Source organism: Perognathus longimembris, chromosome 1 (genome assembly GCF_023159225.1).
Source record: "Perognathus longimembris pacificus isolate PPM17 chromosome 1, ASM2315922v1, whole genome shotgun sequence".
Classification (NCBI taxonomy): Eukaryota; Metazoa; Chordata; class Mammalia; order Rodentia; family Heteromyidae; genus Perognathus; species Perognathus longimembris.
Window position 1 is genome coordinate 16,840,684 of NC_063161.1, and position 19,389 is coordinate 16,860,072.

The window sequence follows — 19,389 nt, forward strand, 5'->3', positions numbered from 1 at the left end:
AGTGTTTTAGGCGAACCTGCATTTTGACCCATCGCACCAAGTCAGATGTGGAATTTCCACATGGAACATCATGTTGGCACTCAGAATTTTTCAGATTTTTGGAGCATTTTGGATTTTATATTTTCACATTAGTGATACTCAACCCTAACTGTTGTCCTTATTTTACATATGCGGTCAAGGGATATCAAGAAACCTGTTCAAATTCAAACAGTGGAGGTAGAGTCAGGATTTGGATGCCATCACTGGAACTCATCTGTCCACACTGAACCTCCAGGCTAGACCTCCTCTCTAAGATACAGGGAACAAGCCTTGTTTTGAGAGTTCTAAGACATCTGAAAAAGCAGGTCACTTATATTCTTAACAAAAAGCTTTGGGGCTGGGAATATGGCTGAGAGGCAAGAGTGCTGCCTCATATACATGAAGCCCTGGGTTTGATTCCTCAGCACCACATATATAGAAAAGGCCAGAAGTCCTCTGTGACTCAAGTGGCAGAGTGGTAGCCTTGAGCAAAAAGAAGCCAGGGACAGTGCACTGAGTCCAAGCCCCAGGACTGGCAATAAAAAATAAATAAAAATAAAAAAATTGTAAAAGAAATAGCTTTAGTTGCCTGCAATTAGTCCATAAGAGTTAAACACAGATACACCTACAGATAAGTATAGTCCCATGTATTAGCATATATAACATTTTCAGAAAAGTCCTCATTTCATCCTTAGTTACCATAAGATGTTTTACATTTACTTTAAAACAGTCACTTTTGCTCCCCCAGAAACCAGTTACTTTTGTCCCATCCCCTCAGAAGAATTCCAAGTGTTTGATAGTCATAACTGGTTAACTTCTAAGTTTATCTAAGCCTGTCCATTCATCTCTAATATCCACTTCAGTTTTGAAATAAAGTTAATTTTACTAACTTTCTGGTGTCTTATTATGTGTTATTTCAATTAGAAATATGTTGTAATGGCAACCAGATGTCAGTGGCTCACATCTGTAATCCTATTTACTCAAGAGGCCAAGATCTAAGCATCGCAATTCAAAGCCAGCCCAGGCAGGAAAGGCTGTGAGACTCTTATCTCCAGTTAACCACCAAAAAGCTAGAGGTGGAGCTGTGGCTCAAGTGGTAGAGCTCTAGCCTTAACCAAAAAAAGAGATCAGGAACAGCACTCAGATCCTGAGTTCAAGTCCCAGAAGTGGCACATACACAAAAAAGAAAAGATGAAACAAACCAGTATGTTCTATAGCTGTTTGCTCCACATCATTCTACAATATCATACCATTTCTCTCTCTTTCATCAGTCTTTTTCCCCTTCAAACTCTCTTTTAAATTTTTTTTAATTAGACTGGGTACTGGTGGCTCAGGCCTATAATCCTAGCTATTCAGGAGGCTGAGATCTGAGGATCATGGTTCAAAGCTAGCCTGGGCAGGGGAAAGTCCATGAGACTCATATCTCCAGTTAACCACCAGTAAATTGGAAGTGGCTCTATGGCTCAAAGTAGTAAAGCACTAGCCTTGAGCTAAAGAGCTCAGGGACTAGCCCCAGGCACTGAGTTCAAGCTCTATGACCAAAAAAAAAGATTTTTTTTTAATTAAAAGACTTTCTTGGGGGCTGGGGATATGGCCTAGTGGCAAGAGAGCTTGCCTCGTATACATGAGGCCCTGGGTTCGATTCCCCAGCACCACATATACAGAAAACGGCCAGAAGTGGCACTGTGGCTCAAGTGGCAGAGTGCTAGCCTTGAGCAAAAGGAAGCCAGGGACAGTGCTCAGGCCCTGAGCCCAAGGCCCAGGACTGGCCAAAAAAAAGACTTTCTTTTTAATGGACTTCAGTTTTAGATCAGCTTTACATTTACAGAAAAATGGAAGGAAGATGCAAAGATTTCCTGTATACTCACCGCCCCATACACAGACATGTGTATCCCTTTTTACCAGTATCTCTCCCCAAAGTGGTCCAGCCATTATAACTGATGAGCCTACTACCCTAGTCCATAGTTACTGTAGGGTCTTGTATGGTCTGAATTTGGACAAAGTGATAATGACCTGTATCCACCATTATCATATGAAGTAGCTTCTTGCTGCAGAAAATTGCAGTTTTACTTCAGGAAAAAAGGATCAGGGTTTAATGCAAGCTTCTATTGATTCATGTTCACTAAACACCATTTAGAAGCTATTCTTAAGAGTTTGCATCCAGGAAAAGAAATACCTGAAGACAAATAACATCTTAATCTTAATAAGACCTTTAGACAAATAACATGTATACAAATATTATATGCATGTTGAGCAGAGCTTCTGTGCATTTCCTCTACTGCCACCACCCTCATGGTTTCCCTTATTCCTTACATCGTGAATTAGAGTGGTACGTTCCTCATAGTTATGATCCAGTGTTGACGTTGTGTTATTAACTAAAGCCCATGGTTTACATTAGAATCCATTCATGGTGTTATATTGTACAGTGTTTGAAAGATGCACTGGAATCTTAACATTCACTATTACAGCTTGATTGCTTCCAAGTTTTCATAAATATGGTGGGGATACTATAAACATTTATATGCATTTTTTGTCTTAAGATTTTTCTTTTCCTACATGCAAGCTCTTTAAGATTAGTTTCTAAATTGTGTTTCGTGAATATGAGTCAATAAGAGTTTGCATTAAATCCTGATAATTTTTCCTTAAGTAAAATTGTAATTTCTGTTAATCTTTTGCTGCTTTCTTTAATAGAATCCAGAGGTTAGATGTCCTTTCATATTGAAGCATTTTTAGGTGGAATGATGTCTACAAATTAGCTTGCTCTCTGATAGTACAGCCAGGCTGTACTTTCTTTACTGTGACAGCATTACAGCCATATCTACTTAAGATTTTTTTTAAGTCTGAAAACGTATTGTTGATGTGTAAAGAATTGTAAAGGATATGTGTTTAATCTGAACATATTCACTTAAGTGCTGCCTTTTATGTTGCTGGTCAGGTTATCTGGCTAAGCCCACCACACTCAGTCTTCACTGCTGGAACTGTTCCTGAGGAGAGCATTAGCCCTGGGATGCTGGGCGTGATGCACTTCCCTGCCATGTTCCCCTTAGGAGAGACAACCTTCCTGTCACACCTCATACTGCACCACATAAACACCACTTGAAGCAGGGACGGGGTATACCGGAGCGTCCGCACCTGCTTTGTAATCACTGCCTCACCAGATGTTGTGATTGCATGTAAAGTGCCTAGTTTTAAAACATTTCAAAATATGTTAGATTTTTCCTCCAAAGGTTTGAAATGTAGGAAATGTGTGGATAGATTTGCTTTGGTTTCGTGTGTGTATGTGTGTATGCATGCATGCACGCATATGTGTGGGTATGTATATATACATGCACACACGTACGTGCTGCTCTTGGGGCTTTAATTTAGGGCCTGGGCACTGTCCTTGAGCTTTTTTGCTCAAGGCTAGTGGTCTACCACGAACCACTTCTCTGCTTTTGGCTTTGGGGGGGTTAATTGGAAATAAGAGTCTCATAGCCTCTCGTGCCTGGGCTGGAAACCTTAATCCTTAGATACCAGCACCCTGAGTAGCCAGAATTACAGGCCACCAGCTCCCAACTTTGACTTGTTTAAGTCCAACTCTGAAGATAGAGTCCCTCTCACTACCTTGAGTTTTCAGTACACAGTAGTAGGTAAGACTCTCCCAAACCTTAGGACTCTTTCAAGGGCTCTATGCCATGATTCAGAGAAGTCTGGTTTTTGGAAAAGCAGAGGACATGGCACTAGGTTCTGTCCTCTGGAAGAACCTTTGGCTGATGCACACTTAATGTTTCCATTTCTTGACCATTGCCAAGAAGGGGAAAAAAATGAACCAGGGAAAGTGCTGATTAGGTGGCTTTATGTTTGGAGTTACCCCTTCTAGGTAATGTATCCATCTGCATGACCAAATAGTCCACAGCAGGAAGTATATTGCTTTGGCCATTCATTGGTCTGGGGAATTTCAACCTGAAGATTCTAAGATCTCCAGTGCTTAGTGAATGGGGATTTGCTGTGGCCTGGTGAAGTTCTAATCCTTTGCTTTCCTAGACTTACACATACCCCACCCCCAACCCTGAATTTTACCGCAGGGTTTAATTATCATTAATATACAGAACTTCATTGCTTTCCTAATTAAATTAAATACACTGTTAGGAAACATTTTTTAAGGGTACTGAAGAGTCAACTCAGAGCCTAACTTGCCAAGCTAGCTGTCACTTAATCTACATGTCCAGTCCCTTTTGGTGTTATTTTCAAAGCAGGGTCTTCCTTTATTCCCCAGGCACACTGAGGCTAGTGTCCTCTACCTGTGCTTTCCCTTATCCTTGGGGATGACAGGTGCATACCAACTATTGTGTTTCAGCAATAACTGAGGTAGCAAGCATGCACCTGTATGACAAGCCAGTGGTTAAGATGGAGCCTTCTGAACTTGGATGCCAGACTGGCTTTTAACCCATAATCCTCCCCATCCTCTCTGCTTTCAAGTAGCTAGAGTATAGGCTTGAGCATTGCACCTGACAACATCTGCTATTTTGTAAGAGATAGTTCAGTATATTGAGTTTAATGATCTGTTCAATCTTACTTTCTCTGATAGCATGCTGTTTTAAAATAGAAGTATATAGGGAATATGGCCTAGTGGCAAGACTGCTTGCCCTTGTATACATGAAGCCATGGGTTCGATTCCTCAGCACCACGTGTGTGTGTGTGTGTGTGTGTGTGTGTGTGTGTGTGTGTGTGTGTGCCAGAAGTGGCGCTGTGGCTCAAGTGGCAGAGTACTAGCCTTGAGCAAAAAGAAGCCAGGGACAGTGCTCAGGCCCTGAGTCCAAGGCACAGGACACACACACAAAAAAAAATAGAAGTATATACAAACACCAGCCACATTTCTAACTCGGTATTGCTGAGCTTTGCTCACATATACTGCTTCCTTTATGAATGTTTTCTCAGGGAACTACCCAGTAGAAGACTTAAGCAGCACCCATGGCAACCCTGGCCCTGTACCCTTGTTTTTATTGTTCATGTTACCAGCTCTTCACTGCCATGTAACACCTCTACTATACCATATCATTGAAATAATTCATGAGCTTCTTCTGTCTCTACTTTTAAATTCATTTGGTTAAAATTCTCTTTCTGAATATTTCAGTGTAGTTGATTGTCACTGACAGGGCACAATAGTACACATCTGTAATTCCAGCACTGAGGAAGCTGAAGCAGGAGGATGCAGAGCTCAAGGCCAGCCTGAGCTACATAACTAGACCTTGTATAAAGTAATTAGTTAAGTAGTTATATGCATATATATATATAGTTCTCTTCAATGTTTATTGTTGCCACTGCTTTATTTGCCAGTGGGTTGCTGTGTTTTACAAAGGGGTCTTATGAGTGCCTCCATATTCAGAGTAAACAGTGCTAAGCACTAAATTCTCTTATGTAATCCTCAGGATAGCTCTACAAAGAGGAGAATGCTATAACATACCTGTTTTACAAATGAGGTAAATAAACAGAGGTTCAATAGCGAACCAGAAATCCAGACATAACTTAGCATACTCTGTCTCGTCTCCTCCTCTCCTCTCTTCCCCATCTTAACTCCATCTTAACCCTCCCCTTATTTCCTCTGTCTTTGGCAGTACTGCAGTTGGGTTTGTTGAACTCAAAGCCTTCTACTTGCTACTCAGCCACTAAAGCCACATTCCTACTCCATTTTTGCTTTAAATTACTTTTCAGGAAGGGTCTTTTTCCCCACTAGGCTGGCATCAGATCACAGTCCTCGTACTTAATGCCTGTCAAGTAGCTGGAATTACAGACATGAAATTCATATCTGCCTTGGTTGAAATGGAGTTTTGCAAACTTTTGGCCTCAGGCTGGGATCCTTCCAGTCTTTGCCTCCTGAGTGTCTGCGATTACACGTGTGCACCGACATGCCCAGACCCGCCTGAGCTTTTCTTTCTTCACGGCAGTACACAAAGCAGGAACTTATCATAAAGCCAAGATGTCCATAAACACACACACACACACACACACACACACACACACAGCTGAGGTTGTGCTTACAGAGTTAAGAAAAAAAACTTAAGTGCATTTTTTCATATGCTTATAAGCTTTTTAAGCAAAAATCATAAATTTTTATAACATAACTTTTCTTATTACGAATATGAGATACATCCATTATTATCCACTTCTGGACAGAGATAAGCAGAAAGAAATGGAAACAACTGTAGGTTTGCCTCTCCGAGGTGAATGCCTCACTGCTAACACTTCATGCATGACTTCACATGGTTCACTTGTATGTTCATGGCGTCCCTTTCCACTAGAAAACAAAAATATCTGCACCCACTGCTTACTACCTACTATTTTAAACCACAGTATATTTTGAAATATTTTTCTCCCAGTGAGTATTCTTCTTCATTACACAACATTCCAATCCATAATTGAACTGAAATGCATTTAACCAGTCGTTCCCCCCCTCAGTTAATCATGGAATCATTTCCAGTTCTTGTTTTTCCTTTCAAATCGGGTGACATGATCTATCCTAAATCTTTTGCAATTTCTCCAATGATTTCCTTAGGAAATCCACGAAATATAGAGAGCATCTAGGTCAAAGGGCATTCACAGCTGAAACTTTGGACAACTGTTGCAAAGTTGCTTTCTAGAAAGTTTGTGCTAGTTTATTCTCCCAGAGTAGCACTGTGCAGCTGTTGGTGTCTGTGCCCCATCTCCCCAAGGTACGTGCATGTTATCTGGGTATGTGCATGTTATCTGGATATTCTCCTCTTCTGGTGAAGGGAGCACGAGGGAACTTGATGAGAAACCATACTTGCTCACTGTGAAGCCTGGTCCTCTGAGGGAAACTAACTAGAATCTGCCTTCAACTCTGGGTCTGTATCTTTTGTGAGGAATGTTCTGTTTTCACAGTCCCTGAGCAAAACTATGAAAAGATTAAATAAATTCTTGCTAATTGCTCTCAAGGCAAAGAGCTATAGCTAAATGCCAACAATGGATTTTTGGAAATCACTTGTCAAGTGGAGAAAGCCTGTTCTGATAAACTAGCTTCTCCCTGAATTAATGTGGGCTGCAGCACCAAGTGTACGTGCAGAACAGCAGAGAACAGTTCTGACAGTGACTTTCAATCAAACTGATCAGCTTCTCCAAGTGTAAGCCCCAGACCTGCAGAGTCAGCAGCATCTGGAAACTGATTCGCATTGCAAATTCTCAGGCCCCACCTCCACTCCCTGAGTCAGAAGCTGTCTTACTCACCAGGCCCTCTTTGTTGGAGAGCTACTGGCCTGGTCCACAACCAAACACAATGGAAGTGCCCACCATTGTAAACCTCTCTCTCCTCATTCCTGCTTGGGGAAACCCGGCTCAGTGGTCGATGAATTTATGCCCTCAGGAAAAGGATATTCCCATACTGTTCATTCTGCATTTGAAAATGAGGAACAATAAATACCATGTCTGGTGGCAGGAGGATTTCCAATGCTTAAGGCTTGTCAGGACTGTCAAAGTGAGACTCTGGCCAAAGGAAGGAAGGAAAAGTCAGGCACTGGTGGCTCACACCTGTTATCCTGGCTGTTCAGGAGTCTGAGATCTGAGGATTGTGGTTTGAAGCCATCTAAGCAGGAAAGTCGGTAAAACTCTTATCTCCAATGAATTACCAAAAAAAAGAAGCCAGAAGTGGCACTGTGGCTCAAGTGGTAGAGTACTAGCCTTGAGGTCTTAAAAGAAGCTCAGGGACAGCACCCAGGTCCCTGAGTTCAAGCCCCAGGACCAGCACAAAAAGAAAGAAAAGAAGAGGGAAGGTGCTCAGAAAATCTCCAAAGCATGTAGAAAGAGAAAAGCAACTAGAAAGAATAAGTGAGCCATAAGGCTCAAATATTAAAAACTTGGGAGTACTCTGTTCAGACTCCAGCAGAGCAGCAGGCTGCCTAAGTGCAGCCTTTATGAGCTGAGCTATAATACTGAGTTACTCAGGGCCCTAGCACGCTTGTCCCGGGGGAAGATGGGACTTGGAGTGCAGTGACTGGACCGGAACTCTGGGCTCACTTTTGTATGCCAGTGAAGGCCTCATCCAATGAAGTAAACACTTAACTGGATTCCTTGCCTCCCTGATTAGACCCCCAAAGACTCCCTTTATTTGCTTTCTTTATGTACATATCCATCCTTCCCTAAAACTCTGTACAACAAGGCTCCTTTGAAAGTTCTGTCAAAGTACGCCATCAGAAAAATCCCTAAGAAGAGGTTAGTAGATGTTACTGAAGGTTAATTGAATTGCTAGAGGAATGTGACCTTGAAGGGCTCCTGTGTACCTCTTGAACTTGATGACCAGCAGGTCTGTCCTCCTCTTGTCACAGAACTCAGTAGGGAAGGGAGTAATTGGTGCTCCCAATTGGAGTCCGTAGCCCCATCCAACACTGCTACTCACAGAGGCCTCTGAAAAGCTAGTTGTGTTAGGAGAGAAGGGAGAGCTTGCAAAGGTTCTTGGGACCACAAAGAAAATGAAATAGCTGTGTCTGTTCTCAGTTTTGTCTGGCCTGGTCACGCATGTGATGTAGAATCCTTGAATCATGATAGAAATCACACTGACACCGCGCTCTCGCTCAGGTCAGCTTAAGAGCGGGAATCCCAGCCTCGGTTTCTGTTGTTCTAGTGCCACACCTCTCATGTTCATTGCTCAGCCATTATGTTCTCTTCTCTGCCTGATGCCTTCATTCTCCTGAAGCTGTGCTTAGCTTAAAAAAAAAAATCAGCACTGGTTACTTGTGGCTCACACCTGTAAATCCTAGCTTCTCAAGAGGCTGAGATCTGAGGGTCATGGTTCAAAGCCAGCCAGAGCAAGAAAGTCTCTGAGACCTTTATCTCCAAATAACTGCCAGAAAACTGGAAGTGGCACTTGTGGGTCAAAGTGGTAGAATGCTAGATTTGTGCAGAAATGCTCAGGGAACAGCAACCAGGCTGAGTTTCAAGCCCCACAACCAACACACACACACACACACACACACACACACACACACACACACACACACACAGAAAGAGAATTCAGCCACAATGCCAGCTACTGGTGGTTCATGCAGGCTGAGATCTGAGGATCGTAGTGGGTAAAAAAGTACATGAGACTCTTATCTCCATTTAACCACCAGAAAACCAAAAGTGGCAGAGGGGCTGGGAATATGGCCTAGTGGCAAGAGTGCTTGCCTTGTATACATGAAGCCCAGGGTTCAATTCCCCAGCACCACATATATAGAAAATGGCCAGAAGTGGTGCTGTGGCTCAAGTGGCAGAGTGCTAGCCTTGAGCAAAAAGAAGCCAGGGACAGTGCTCAGACCCTGAGTCCAAGTGCCAGAACTGGCAAAAAAAAAAAAAAGTGGCAGAGCATTTGCCTTGAGCTGAAGAGTTCAGGGACAGTGCCCAGGCTCAGAGTTCAAGTCCCATGACCAACATCCTCCCCCCCCCCCCAAAAAAAAAAGCATCCACAAATCTTTCTTGCTGCTAGAGCCAGGGATTCATCAAGCATACCCAATAAATTAGCAATTTGTGTGTGCCAGTCACTGGGCTAAGCACCATTTTTAGACCTTAAAACACTGGGCTCCATCTAAGCCATTTCCTCTTTGGCTTCTGTAGTATTGTCTGTGGCCATTTCAGGTCCCTTCACTAGCTCTAAAAAAAAAAATTAACCTTCCTCTAGGCATTCACACACAAAGACCAAAGGAGGATAGTCTTAGGACATGAACACAAAGGCACAATGCCTGTGTGCATCTGATCATACAAAATAATATTTATGGAAATGAATTCCAGGAAATAGAAACAAGAGACATTTTCTTTGTTGCTGTTTCATTTTCTTTTCTTTTGATCTTGTTTCTTTTTGTGCCTTTGGGAGTATAAGAGAAGGCACAGAAATGGAGGGACAAAGGGTGAACAAAGGCAGTGGTGGTACTCACTAGACACTATGTTGAAAACGAGCTATACAACTTGTCAGGGGGAACAGGAGGGAAAAACTGGGAAAGAGTGAAGGGGTGACTTTGTCCAAAAAGAAATGTACTTATACCTGATCTATGAGACCATAGCCCCTCTGTATGTCACCTTGATAATCAATTTTTTAGGAATAATACAGCTCTTCTATATGAGACGATGTAAAAAGTAAGAAAAAATCCTTCTACTGAGGTGTGATCCTTAGTCCTGGTCCTGTTTTCCCTTAAGCCATTTTGTCTGTTTCCATCTCCTCACCCACTGCTTTAAGCAGATGGGTTTCCAGAGCTGCTCCTCATCTCTGATTTCCTGCTTGATATCTGCCTGGTTATCACCCTCAGCATCTGCAAAAGCACCTCCATTATTTCTGTGCAAAAACAGGATACCTTCAGTATTCCTGCTCAACTAATGGCTTCCTCATCTTCCCTAGTAGGCCAATCAACAGATCCTCATCAGTATCGAGCCACCTCCCTGCACTCTCCATCACCTCTATGTCAATGCGGCTTAGGTTCTTTCTGAAAACAGCTTTCTGCCTCCCTGCATCGATCTAGCTTCCATCCTCCTTCCAGCCACCAGAGCAATCTTTTTTGCTGTATTACTCCCTAATTAAGCATTTTGGGCAGAGGAAGTCACAACTTGCCAAACGTACTGTGTCACCCTCATTCCCTACCAATTACCTAAACCCGCCACAATATGTCTCATTTAGAAGATGCTGGGACGTGGGAGAGGTCTGCTGCTAACATGGCCTTTTTCCCCTCTCTCTTGCCACTTGGAAAATTCGTATTCAGCGCCCCAAGCAGGTAGTTAGTCCTGATTGGTTGAATTAATGATGAATGAATGAAGACTTGCCCAGTTCTTTTAGGCAAGGTGAGACCTTCTCTACTCCTTACTCCACAGGCACTCTGTTCATATTTCTATTGTCGCATTTGCCAGTGTTGCATCATGGCTATTCATGCACCACCAGCCAGGAATGGCATTAGTGTGTCCGTTCTTCTTCTCCCCTGCCTGCCATGGGCTCATCGTGCCCAGCCCTCCTCCTGCTGAACCCAGTTGCAGGTTCATCATCCTCCACGCATCTCTCACTCAGGCAGCCATTGCCAGCAATGACACTTGCACACAATTTGGCATCCTTAAAAATGGACTTCACTTTTCCAATGAGTACAGTAAGCTACCCCAAATACCCACTCCATTGCTAAACCAATAACAAATGGGGTCTTTCTTTATACTAAATAAAATATTGGTATTTTCCTCTGGATGTTAGCTGTGCATTGTTTCATGTTCCTGAAAGAATTATCCATGGGAGAGTATTCAGGTGGCAAGACACGAGCAAGGTGATTTGTTAAAACCCATTGTTATGCTTTGCTAAGAGTTCTTCACACATAATTCAGTGGACCAGACTATTGTCTCTGCTTCCACAGGCAATATTCTCTTTGCAGAAGTCAGCCACTGCTTTGCCTTAAACCTGCATACTGCATGCTATTCTTCTAGCTCTGCCTTTGATTTGCCTTGCACACTTATAAGGAGTCACTGAGAGAAGCATTAAAGATATCAAAGTATATAATATTGATTCCATTTTCATAATACCTCTTTTCGGCAACTGCAAAAGAAAATTGGCTAGGCTAGGTAATTTTAAAACTAGTTTCAAAGCCTCTCAGGAGAGCTTCTTGTTTCCATACTGTGTGGCACAATAAATATCAAATACTGCTCTTAATAAATTCCTTTGTTTCCAGGACAGGTGTGAGAGCTCTCAAAAAGATGCTGGTATAAAAAATGATCAGAACAATGTGAAATACCTTTCCTGGGGGTCAAGCAAAAGATTCTAATAGAATTATTATTATTGAGTTCAGTGTGACTCATTCACCAGTTAAATTCTTTTCCTTGATGCTAGCACATTTCAGACTTTAAAAACAAAACATTAGGTAATATAAATGAAGAGATAAGAAAGTTCTTTTTCCCCCCTGATTCCTCTACTACGCGTAAGACAGCTAGCTGTGTAGAGCTTAAAGCAAAAGATTCTGTGTGTTGTTCCTAAGACTATGCACTGCAATACACAGAATGAAAAGGCGAGATGAGGTCTGGGAAAGCTGGCAGCAGTTTCTAAAATGACAGTTTCACTGCATCTGTGTCTATCTGCAGAGCCTATTCTCTTTTTGTGGCATCTTTAGTTTTTAATGAATTGATGCTGTTGGCGAATTATTGAAATGGTTTCCTCTATCTCACCTTTTCATGTTTTCTCTTCTGTTGTGTTCTCACCTATCTCATTCGGAACATCCATCAGGCTAACTGTCAGGTAAGTTCTTCTTGATATCTAAAGTGATTATTAAGAATACTTGTGGAGGAAAATGAAGTAAACAGACTGTTGGCCACTGGTGATGAATGATGAAAGTAAACAAAAAGGGAACAGACTCAATTACAGAGAAACTTTTTGCAGCTGCATAAAACTGAAGTGGCTACGACCCCTACGCACGTTAAGCTGGCATGAACATCTATCATAAGCACTTAGCCTAAGGGAATTTAGCAGCTCTGCCTGATAAAGTAGGTTACCTGGACTGCGTTGCTGTTGCTCATGATACAGATGGCTCCTGGAGGGCTTAGCTGGTATAGGACAGTATTAGGAACTATGTGGTTATATGTGAGTCTGCTATAAATTTGGTATCAGCTTCCATGGATTTGACCAGCTTTGTGAAAAACTCACAAACTGGGCGCCAGTAGCTCATGCCTATAGTCCTAGCTACTCAAGAGTCTGAGATCTGGAGAATCAAAATGCGAGGCCAGCATAGGCAGAAAAGTCATTGGAAACTCCATCTCCAATTAACCAGAAAGAAACTCAGGCAATAGCCTGAGTTCAAGCACCAGCACTGGAAAAAAAAAAATTTTTTTTAAGGATTTGTTTTAAGTCCCTATTTTAAGTCCCTATCCAAATTGTTCCTGTGCCTTGAAGAATGAGGGTGATTAGGAAAAGGGGGCAGCATTGCATGTATTTTGATCAAAGCACCAGTGGAGTTAAATATAATGTGACTTGACCCTTGTCAGAAGAATGCATGCAGGATTATTGTCCCTCTTGTGTCTGAGAAAAGGGCATCTTTCCACCCACCAGTGACCACTCTGTTTAATCCTCAAGTACAAGACATGGACTTTAAAAGTCCAAAACATAGCTAATCCCAAGAGAGACAAACAGAGTATTGGGGAGAGGTGTGTGTGTGTGTGTGTGTGTGTTAGCTTGAGTTCATTTTTATCTTTCACAAAGAAAAATTATGTGCTTTAGTTGCCATGCAACGCATACTGCTCTAACAATTTTCTAATTTTAATTTCAGAAGTCTACAGAGCAAATGAAGAAGGTCCCTACTATTATTCTTTCAGTCTCATATAAAGGAGTCAAGTTTATTGATGCAACAAATAAGGTAGGTGTAACTGCTCTGGTTTAAACACCATCCTGAGTATGTGATCTAAAATCTTAGTAGTCCCCATTTTAAACACTCCACTTCCATCCATAAATGCAATGAGAAGGGAGGGGGAGAGAGAGAGAGAGAGAGGGGGGGGGGGATACTGTGGATCTAGAATTGCTGTACATATTTTGCTCTTTTTCATGATGCTTCCCTAATAGACTCCACCTACTTATCTGGCATGTTCTCTTGGATCTAGAGAACATTAAAGCAGTGAAAAATCAATTATAGAAGGAAGAGGCAGAACATTTGCCTTTGCATGCCTCCCTTAGAATGTGATGAGCGCCTAACAGGAGCAGAGCCTCTGACTTTCCATATTCTATAACTGACAGAATTCCCCACTGTTGAGATGTTAAGAGAGCTTCAACTGTGGTATTTCTTAAGAATCACAGTCAGAAAAGCAGCTCAGGCCCTGCTGTGTCTTTGTGTTCACCAAGTGAACAGGTCAGAGCTCTGAAGTCAACTGTAGGTAACTGGGTTGAGTTTTACTTGAAAATGTTCTAGACCTTTCTGGACCAAGACCACAAAATCCTCAGGCTACACTAGAAAGCTTGAGTGTAACCACTGTCACCATCCATAAACTCCAAGTTAACTTCTCTTCCTCACAGAGCTCTGGAAGGTCCCTGTGTTGTATTCCCTCATCCTTTCAGCTAAAAGAGAAATGAAGTGTCTGCCAGTAGTGAATGCCATTTGTTTTCTGTACTGCCTGTTATGAGCTGAACCCCCAACTCCATTTTTGAGGAAAGTCATAAGGAATGGTGAAGCTCATCTATAGTAAGTTAGGGCCAAAGCACTGGGATGTAAATATCAGAGAAAGTCCCATACACAGTGACTCTGGTCACTGACTCTGACTCTGGACATCGGAGACAACCAATTAGAAGTTTTCCTAATTGGATTTCTGTAACATTGTTGCATCTTTGGCTGGGTAAACTGCAGCTCCCCAAATCTTCTCTGGAAAATAATCTCTCAGTTTTAGATAAAATTGTGAAACCTAGGCAGAAAGCTTCTAGCATGGCATTAGCTGCGGTTGACAATAGCCACAGGATATTCCCTCCAGATGCCTTACCTGCAGTAGGGACTTCAGCTGCACTGAAGTCCCTGCATGTGTTGACACTTAGATTTGTCGATTACAGTTGCAGAGACTCACATCACAATAATCTCGATTGACTTGTTTTTCTATTTCTTTTAGATAACTATAGTCCCAGTACATAAAATCACCTTATCCTTAACTTATAGACATTTGTTTAAAAAGTTCTAAAACTTTATGGAACATTCATTGAAGATATCATTGTTATCTGTTGTATCTAAATGTAAACAAATGCTATGTTGCTTGAATTTTTGTCTGCTAACAGAGAGCAACTTTTTTAACCCTATTTGCATTTGAAAATCTTGACAAGCACTGTATTTTCAGTGGATGAGTTTGACACTGTCTGGCTGAGTTGGATTCCATTCATTTCTGAACAAGGGCTATTTGTGCTGGAACAGCTCCAAAGTCTTTAGGGTCATTTTTATCATTCATTCAGTAGTTGTATGACTGTGCAGATGCATCAATAAATCCTCCTTGACCCACCTGCCCCATCAGAACATGATACAGACACACAAAGATGTAGAAGTCCATACTCCCGTATCTCTAGGAGTATTTTGATTCAATCCATCAGCAATAAGAAAAGCATCCATAGACCTCTGCACACCAGTTATATTCTTTGGAAGTATCATAAGATAATATTTATTATCTTTTTATGTGTGTGTGCGCACATGTGGTGCATACATGTACATAGGCACCAGTCCTAATACTTAAACTCAGGTCTGGTGCTGTCCCTCAGCTTCTTTTGCTCAAACTACCACTCTACCACCTGAGCCACAGCTCTATTTCCAGCTTTGTTGGTAACTTATTGGAAATAAGAGTCTCATGGACTTTCCTACCTTGGTTAGCTTCAAACCATGATCCTCAGATCTCAGCCTCTGGAGTAGCTGAGGTTACAGATGTGAGCCACTGGCACCTGGTGAATTTCATATAACAAAAGACACTGAATAAAGAAAGCCAGCATCTTTTTCTAATCCATGCAGTGTAGCCTCAGCATATTTTCAAGATCTAGAGCAAAGACAAAGAGCATAGGATGGTTTCAAGCAGCACCATACTGTCAGTGACTACACAGCAACATATGCACATATGCCTGGCTCTCCTATGAACTGAGGAACATTCACTTTGACTAGCTATGTCAGCAGTCTTCCCCAATAGGACGCTGAAGAGAGAGATTGAATGTCCAGGGCAAAAGCCTAGTAGTCACTGTTCAGAAAGTTAAAAAAAAAAAAAAGATTGTATTTAGAAGGTTAAAAAAAAGAGTAATTAGTGCTGCATGGATGGAATTGAACTGTATATAGAAGGTTGAGAAACCTTAGCACCAGCCAGAGCTAAGGGACTGGCTTCAGAAGGTGTGGGATCTGCAGGGATGGAGCAGATTCATAGACTCCACTGCTGCTTCCAGATTTCAACTTTAGAAAATTTCCCTCATTGGGCAGTGCTATCTTGCTGGGCCACTTTGGTCTGAAGTGAAGGACTTGTGAAATAGAAATGTATTTGAAGATATTATTGCCACTGCATGTACCAGTGGCCAATAATCCTGTACTAAGGTACAACCAAGCAAACACCTTCCTATTGATAATAGGTGTTTATTCTCCAACAATGTTCTCCTAACACACTTCACCTCAACCTCCGTGGAATCGGCATGGAGGACCTAAGGCCTCAGTCCCTTGACTGAGTGCTGCCTGCAGATAAACCTCCTGCTGGTCATAGAGAAAGCTAAAACTCCATTTCCCCACTCCCTAACCTCATGTTTTTCCTATTACTCCACAGCTACCTTCCACCAATTAAATACAAGGGATAATTAATTATGTGTTAATTACTCTTCCCTTCCTATTAGCCCCCATTACACTGTGTGAAAGATGAACTCTCCAGCGAAGCGTTTCTTCCCTTTCATTCTAATAAATAAATAGGTCTGACTGAGTTCATGGGGAAGGGTTGGAGCCTTGTTAGAAACACATAAATGTACTGCCTTGCAACTTAGGAAACGAATCACTACTCCTGGTTTAAAAAGGAAGGAGCAGAAGACAGTCTTGAATTTAAATGGAACTTGGCTTAGATTTAGTCTGAAAATGTTTTAGAGGAATCACATCTGATTTCTCTTTGATCCTTTGCCCAGAGGTAGGGATTTAGCCTGGAGGACTATGGTGGTTTGGTGACAGACCTCTCCAGATCTGTAGGGTCTCCGGAAGGTGACCTAGTTCCCACATCCAGTAATGACTGTGCCGTGCCTCCTTGTACTGACCTCCTCAGTCTTCCATCTGGCTAAATGAGAAACAGTGTAGCCCAGGGTTTTGTTTTGTTTGATTGCTTTTGGTGGGGAGAGTGTTGAGTTTTTGTTGTTGTTTTCAAATGCCAGCTTCAAACATGGCTTATGCTGTTTTCTAGGCATCAAATAATTCAGAACATTAACTGAAACAAATACCCACTGTTTTCTATAGCACATACTTCTAAGCAGCTCAGAGCCAGTAAAGACCAATTTAGGCCTGTGTGCTGTGGTCTTCAACCCAAAGTGGCCCACCAGGAAACAGCAATGGAGTTGATTAGTCTGCTCCATTCCTGCATCTCCAGTTAGCCCCTACCCAGACCTGCCCCGGTTCTGGGACTGTCTCTGGAGGGATGGATGCAATCTCTCCCTCAGCAGAAGCCTGGGGCCTGCGGAGGAAGGTCTTGAGAAATGCCCTAAATGGCGGAGCACAGATGGAAAGAGGGGCAAGTCTCTAGGCTTCATTACTATGTAATCTCACTCCTTCTTAGAAGCATCATAGTCATTGGCCAGACCAAACAATGCTACCTCCTTAGCTGTTTCTCAGCGTGGAAGGAAACACCCAGGCAAAAACCTCTCCCTTTTGAAAGGCACCAAGATGCCAAACTGTCTATCCCCAAGGAACAGTAGGATGAGTCTCTCCCCAGTTCTTCTCTTGTGCCTTTGTATAATTGTTTTCTCCTTGGAACATGCTTAGAAAGAAAGGTTCGTAACATACAAGGAGTTTTGATTTTAAACTGAGGTGCAGCTTGTAACTTTATGTGGTGTCACTTTCTCAATTATGGAGGAGCTTTGAATTGATAGTTGGCTGGAGTGGAAAGAATGCTGTCCTCCTGGATTCTTCTCCAAGGAAGAAGCCGCCAGCCCATCTCCAGGTGCACCTGCAGAATCCTTGGTTTTGGACCTATATGACAAGTTGAGAACTGGCTTCTCCATCCCACACAAGTAGACAGTACTGGGAAAGTCAGCCTTTCCACAGTGAAGTTGCACATGGTAGAGCATGCTCTCTAGCACTAGGACTATATCACAAAGGTTTAAATGCGCTCCTTCCTAAATACAGACTGTTTTATTAGCCAGCTTTCCTCCTAGCTTAGACTATGAGAAGAATAGGGATAACGGTATTTGCAGGAGGCTGGTTTTCAAATTCTAGAGCATCACAAAAGGTAGGTTTCCATGGGCTATTAAAAGCCATCCCTGCAGACAAGGGCATAGCTTGGTGGTAGAACAATAAAACAGACTTTTGAGGTCCAAGATCCAATCCAAAGCACCATAAAATAATTGTTTGTTAATTCATTTATTAGTTTACTTTAGAAAAAAAACAGCCTGGTCTCCTGAAAATAAAAGTTCTGGAGAAAAGACATGGAAAGAAGGGAAAACTTCAAAGATCCATTTGACCTTTTGGGCCCAGAACCAGGATACTGCCACACACCAGTGCCTTCCTGGCACCATCCAGGAAATGAAATTCAAATTCAGAGCACAGTGCAGGTGTCACCTCACACTTCCCCCAAGAAGTTGATCCGCCTTACGCAGACAAAGGATCCACAAAATTCAAAATGCCAGCTTAGTAATAAGTTGGAGCCAGTGCTCATGTCCTATGACATCCATCTTCAGTAGATGAGACCGACTCCAGCCAAACTTCCCAGGGTCCTGGCAGCCTTCATCCAATGATGGCAACTCCCCCACACCGGCGGGCAGGGCACCTTTAAAGGTCTACTGCTCCGAGCTTCAAATTCCTTTTGAAGATGTACAGTTCCCTGACTTAGCTTCCTACTTGAGGACATGCTGTCTGAATAGCAGAATAGGACCATGACCTTCTATTTGAAATTATCTTGCAGTAGAAGAATGTTACTTGTTCATGGAATTCCAATTTCGGCTTGAGTTATTTTTGACAGAGCGGCCGCATGTAATGTCAGCGCATGAGGCCACTGTGAAGAATGTCTTAATTTAATTTTCTTTTATGTGTTAATTCTGTAATTGCTTTGCAAACACACAGCTGTATAGAGTGAGAGATATGAAGTACTTGCTGGGATGCTAGTAGGGAAGGACATTTTGTAAGCATTTTTAGGCATTGATACGTAGACATGGAATACTTTATTGTCAATGGGTTAAGACTTGCAGTTAATAGTAATTTGGATAACGAAAGCATTGAGGGGTTTGCATCTATGACAACTGCAAAAAAAAACCCTAAGTAGGCTATTAGAAGATAAAAAATGATTGCACTCCTCTGGGATCATTTTTTTCTTTTTAAATACAACTATGTATCAAAGGAAGTTTCTAAAAATTATATTAAGCAAAGAAACAAGTTTTCCTCATTTGTAGTAATTCTAATGTGCCTATAAATCTACAAGTAAAACAATAGGTGGTAAAAAAAATTACACTTGGACATGATAAATTAAATAGGACTCTCAGCAAAGGAGGATATTCTTAGGCAAGGATCACAAAGGCTCAATAGCTTTGTGCATATGATCATATAAAGTTAGGTTTATTGAAATGAACTCCAATAAATAGTAATGAGTTTTTTTGTTATTTTGCGAGGTTTTTTTCTCCTTTGTCACTGTTTTTTATTTCTGTGCTTTTGTTCTTGCATGTAAGTTCATCTGTTTGGGGAAGGTTAAGAAATCGTGGGGAAAAGGTGAACTAATTCAGCAATGATA

General features: G+C 41.9%; 1 protein-coding gene across 9 annotated transcripts in view; it reads left to right on the forward strand.

The window, feature by feature from the left end:
• The window catches only part of Anks1b (ankyrin repeat and sterile alpha motif domain containing 1B), an 895,075-nt gene that overhangs the window by 852,327 nt on the left and 23,359 nt on the right, over nt 1-19,389 (forward strand). For all 9 annotated transcript variants that reach the window (XM_048357586.1, XM_048357604.1, XM_048357596.1 and 6 more), the window contains 2 exons: nt 12,224-12,235; nt 13,260-13,346. In XM_048357586.1, coding sequence (XP_048213543.1) covers nt 12,224-12,235; nt 13,260-13,346 — 99 coding nt within the window. The remainder of the gene's footprint in view (nt 1-12,223; nt 12,236-13,259; nt 13,347-19,389) is intronic.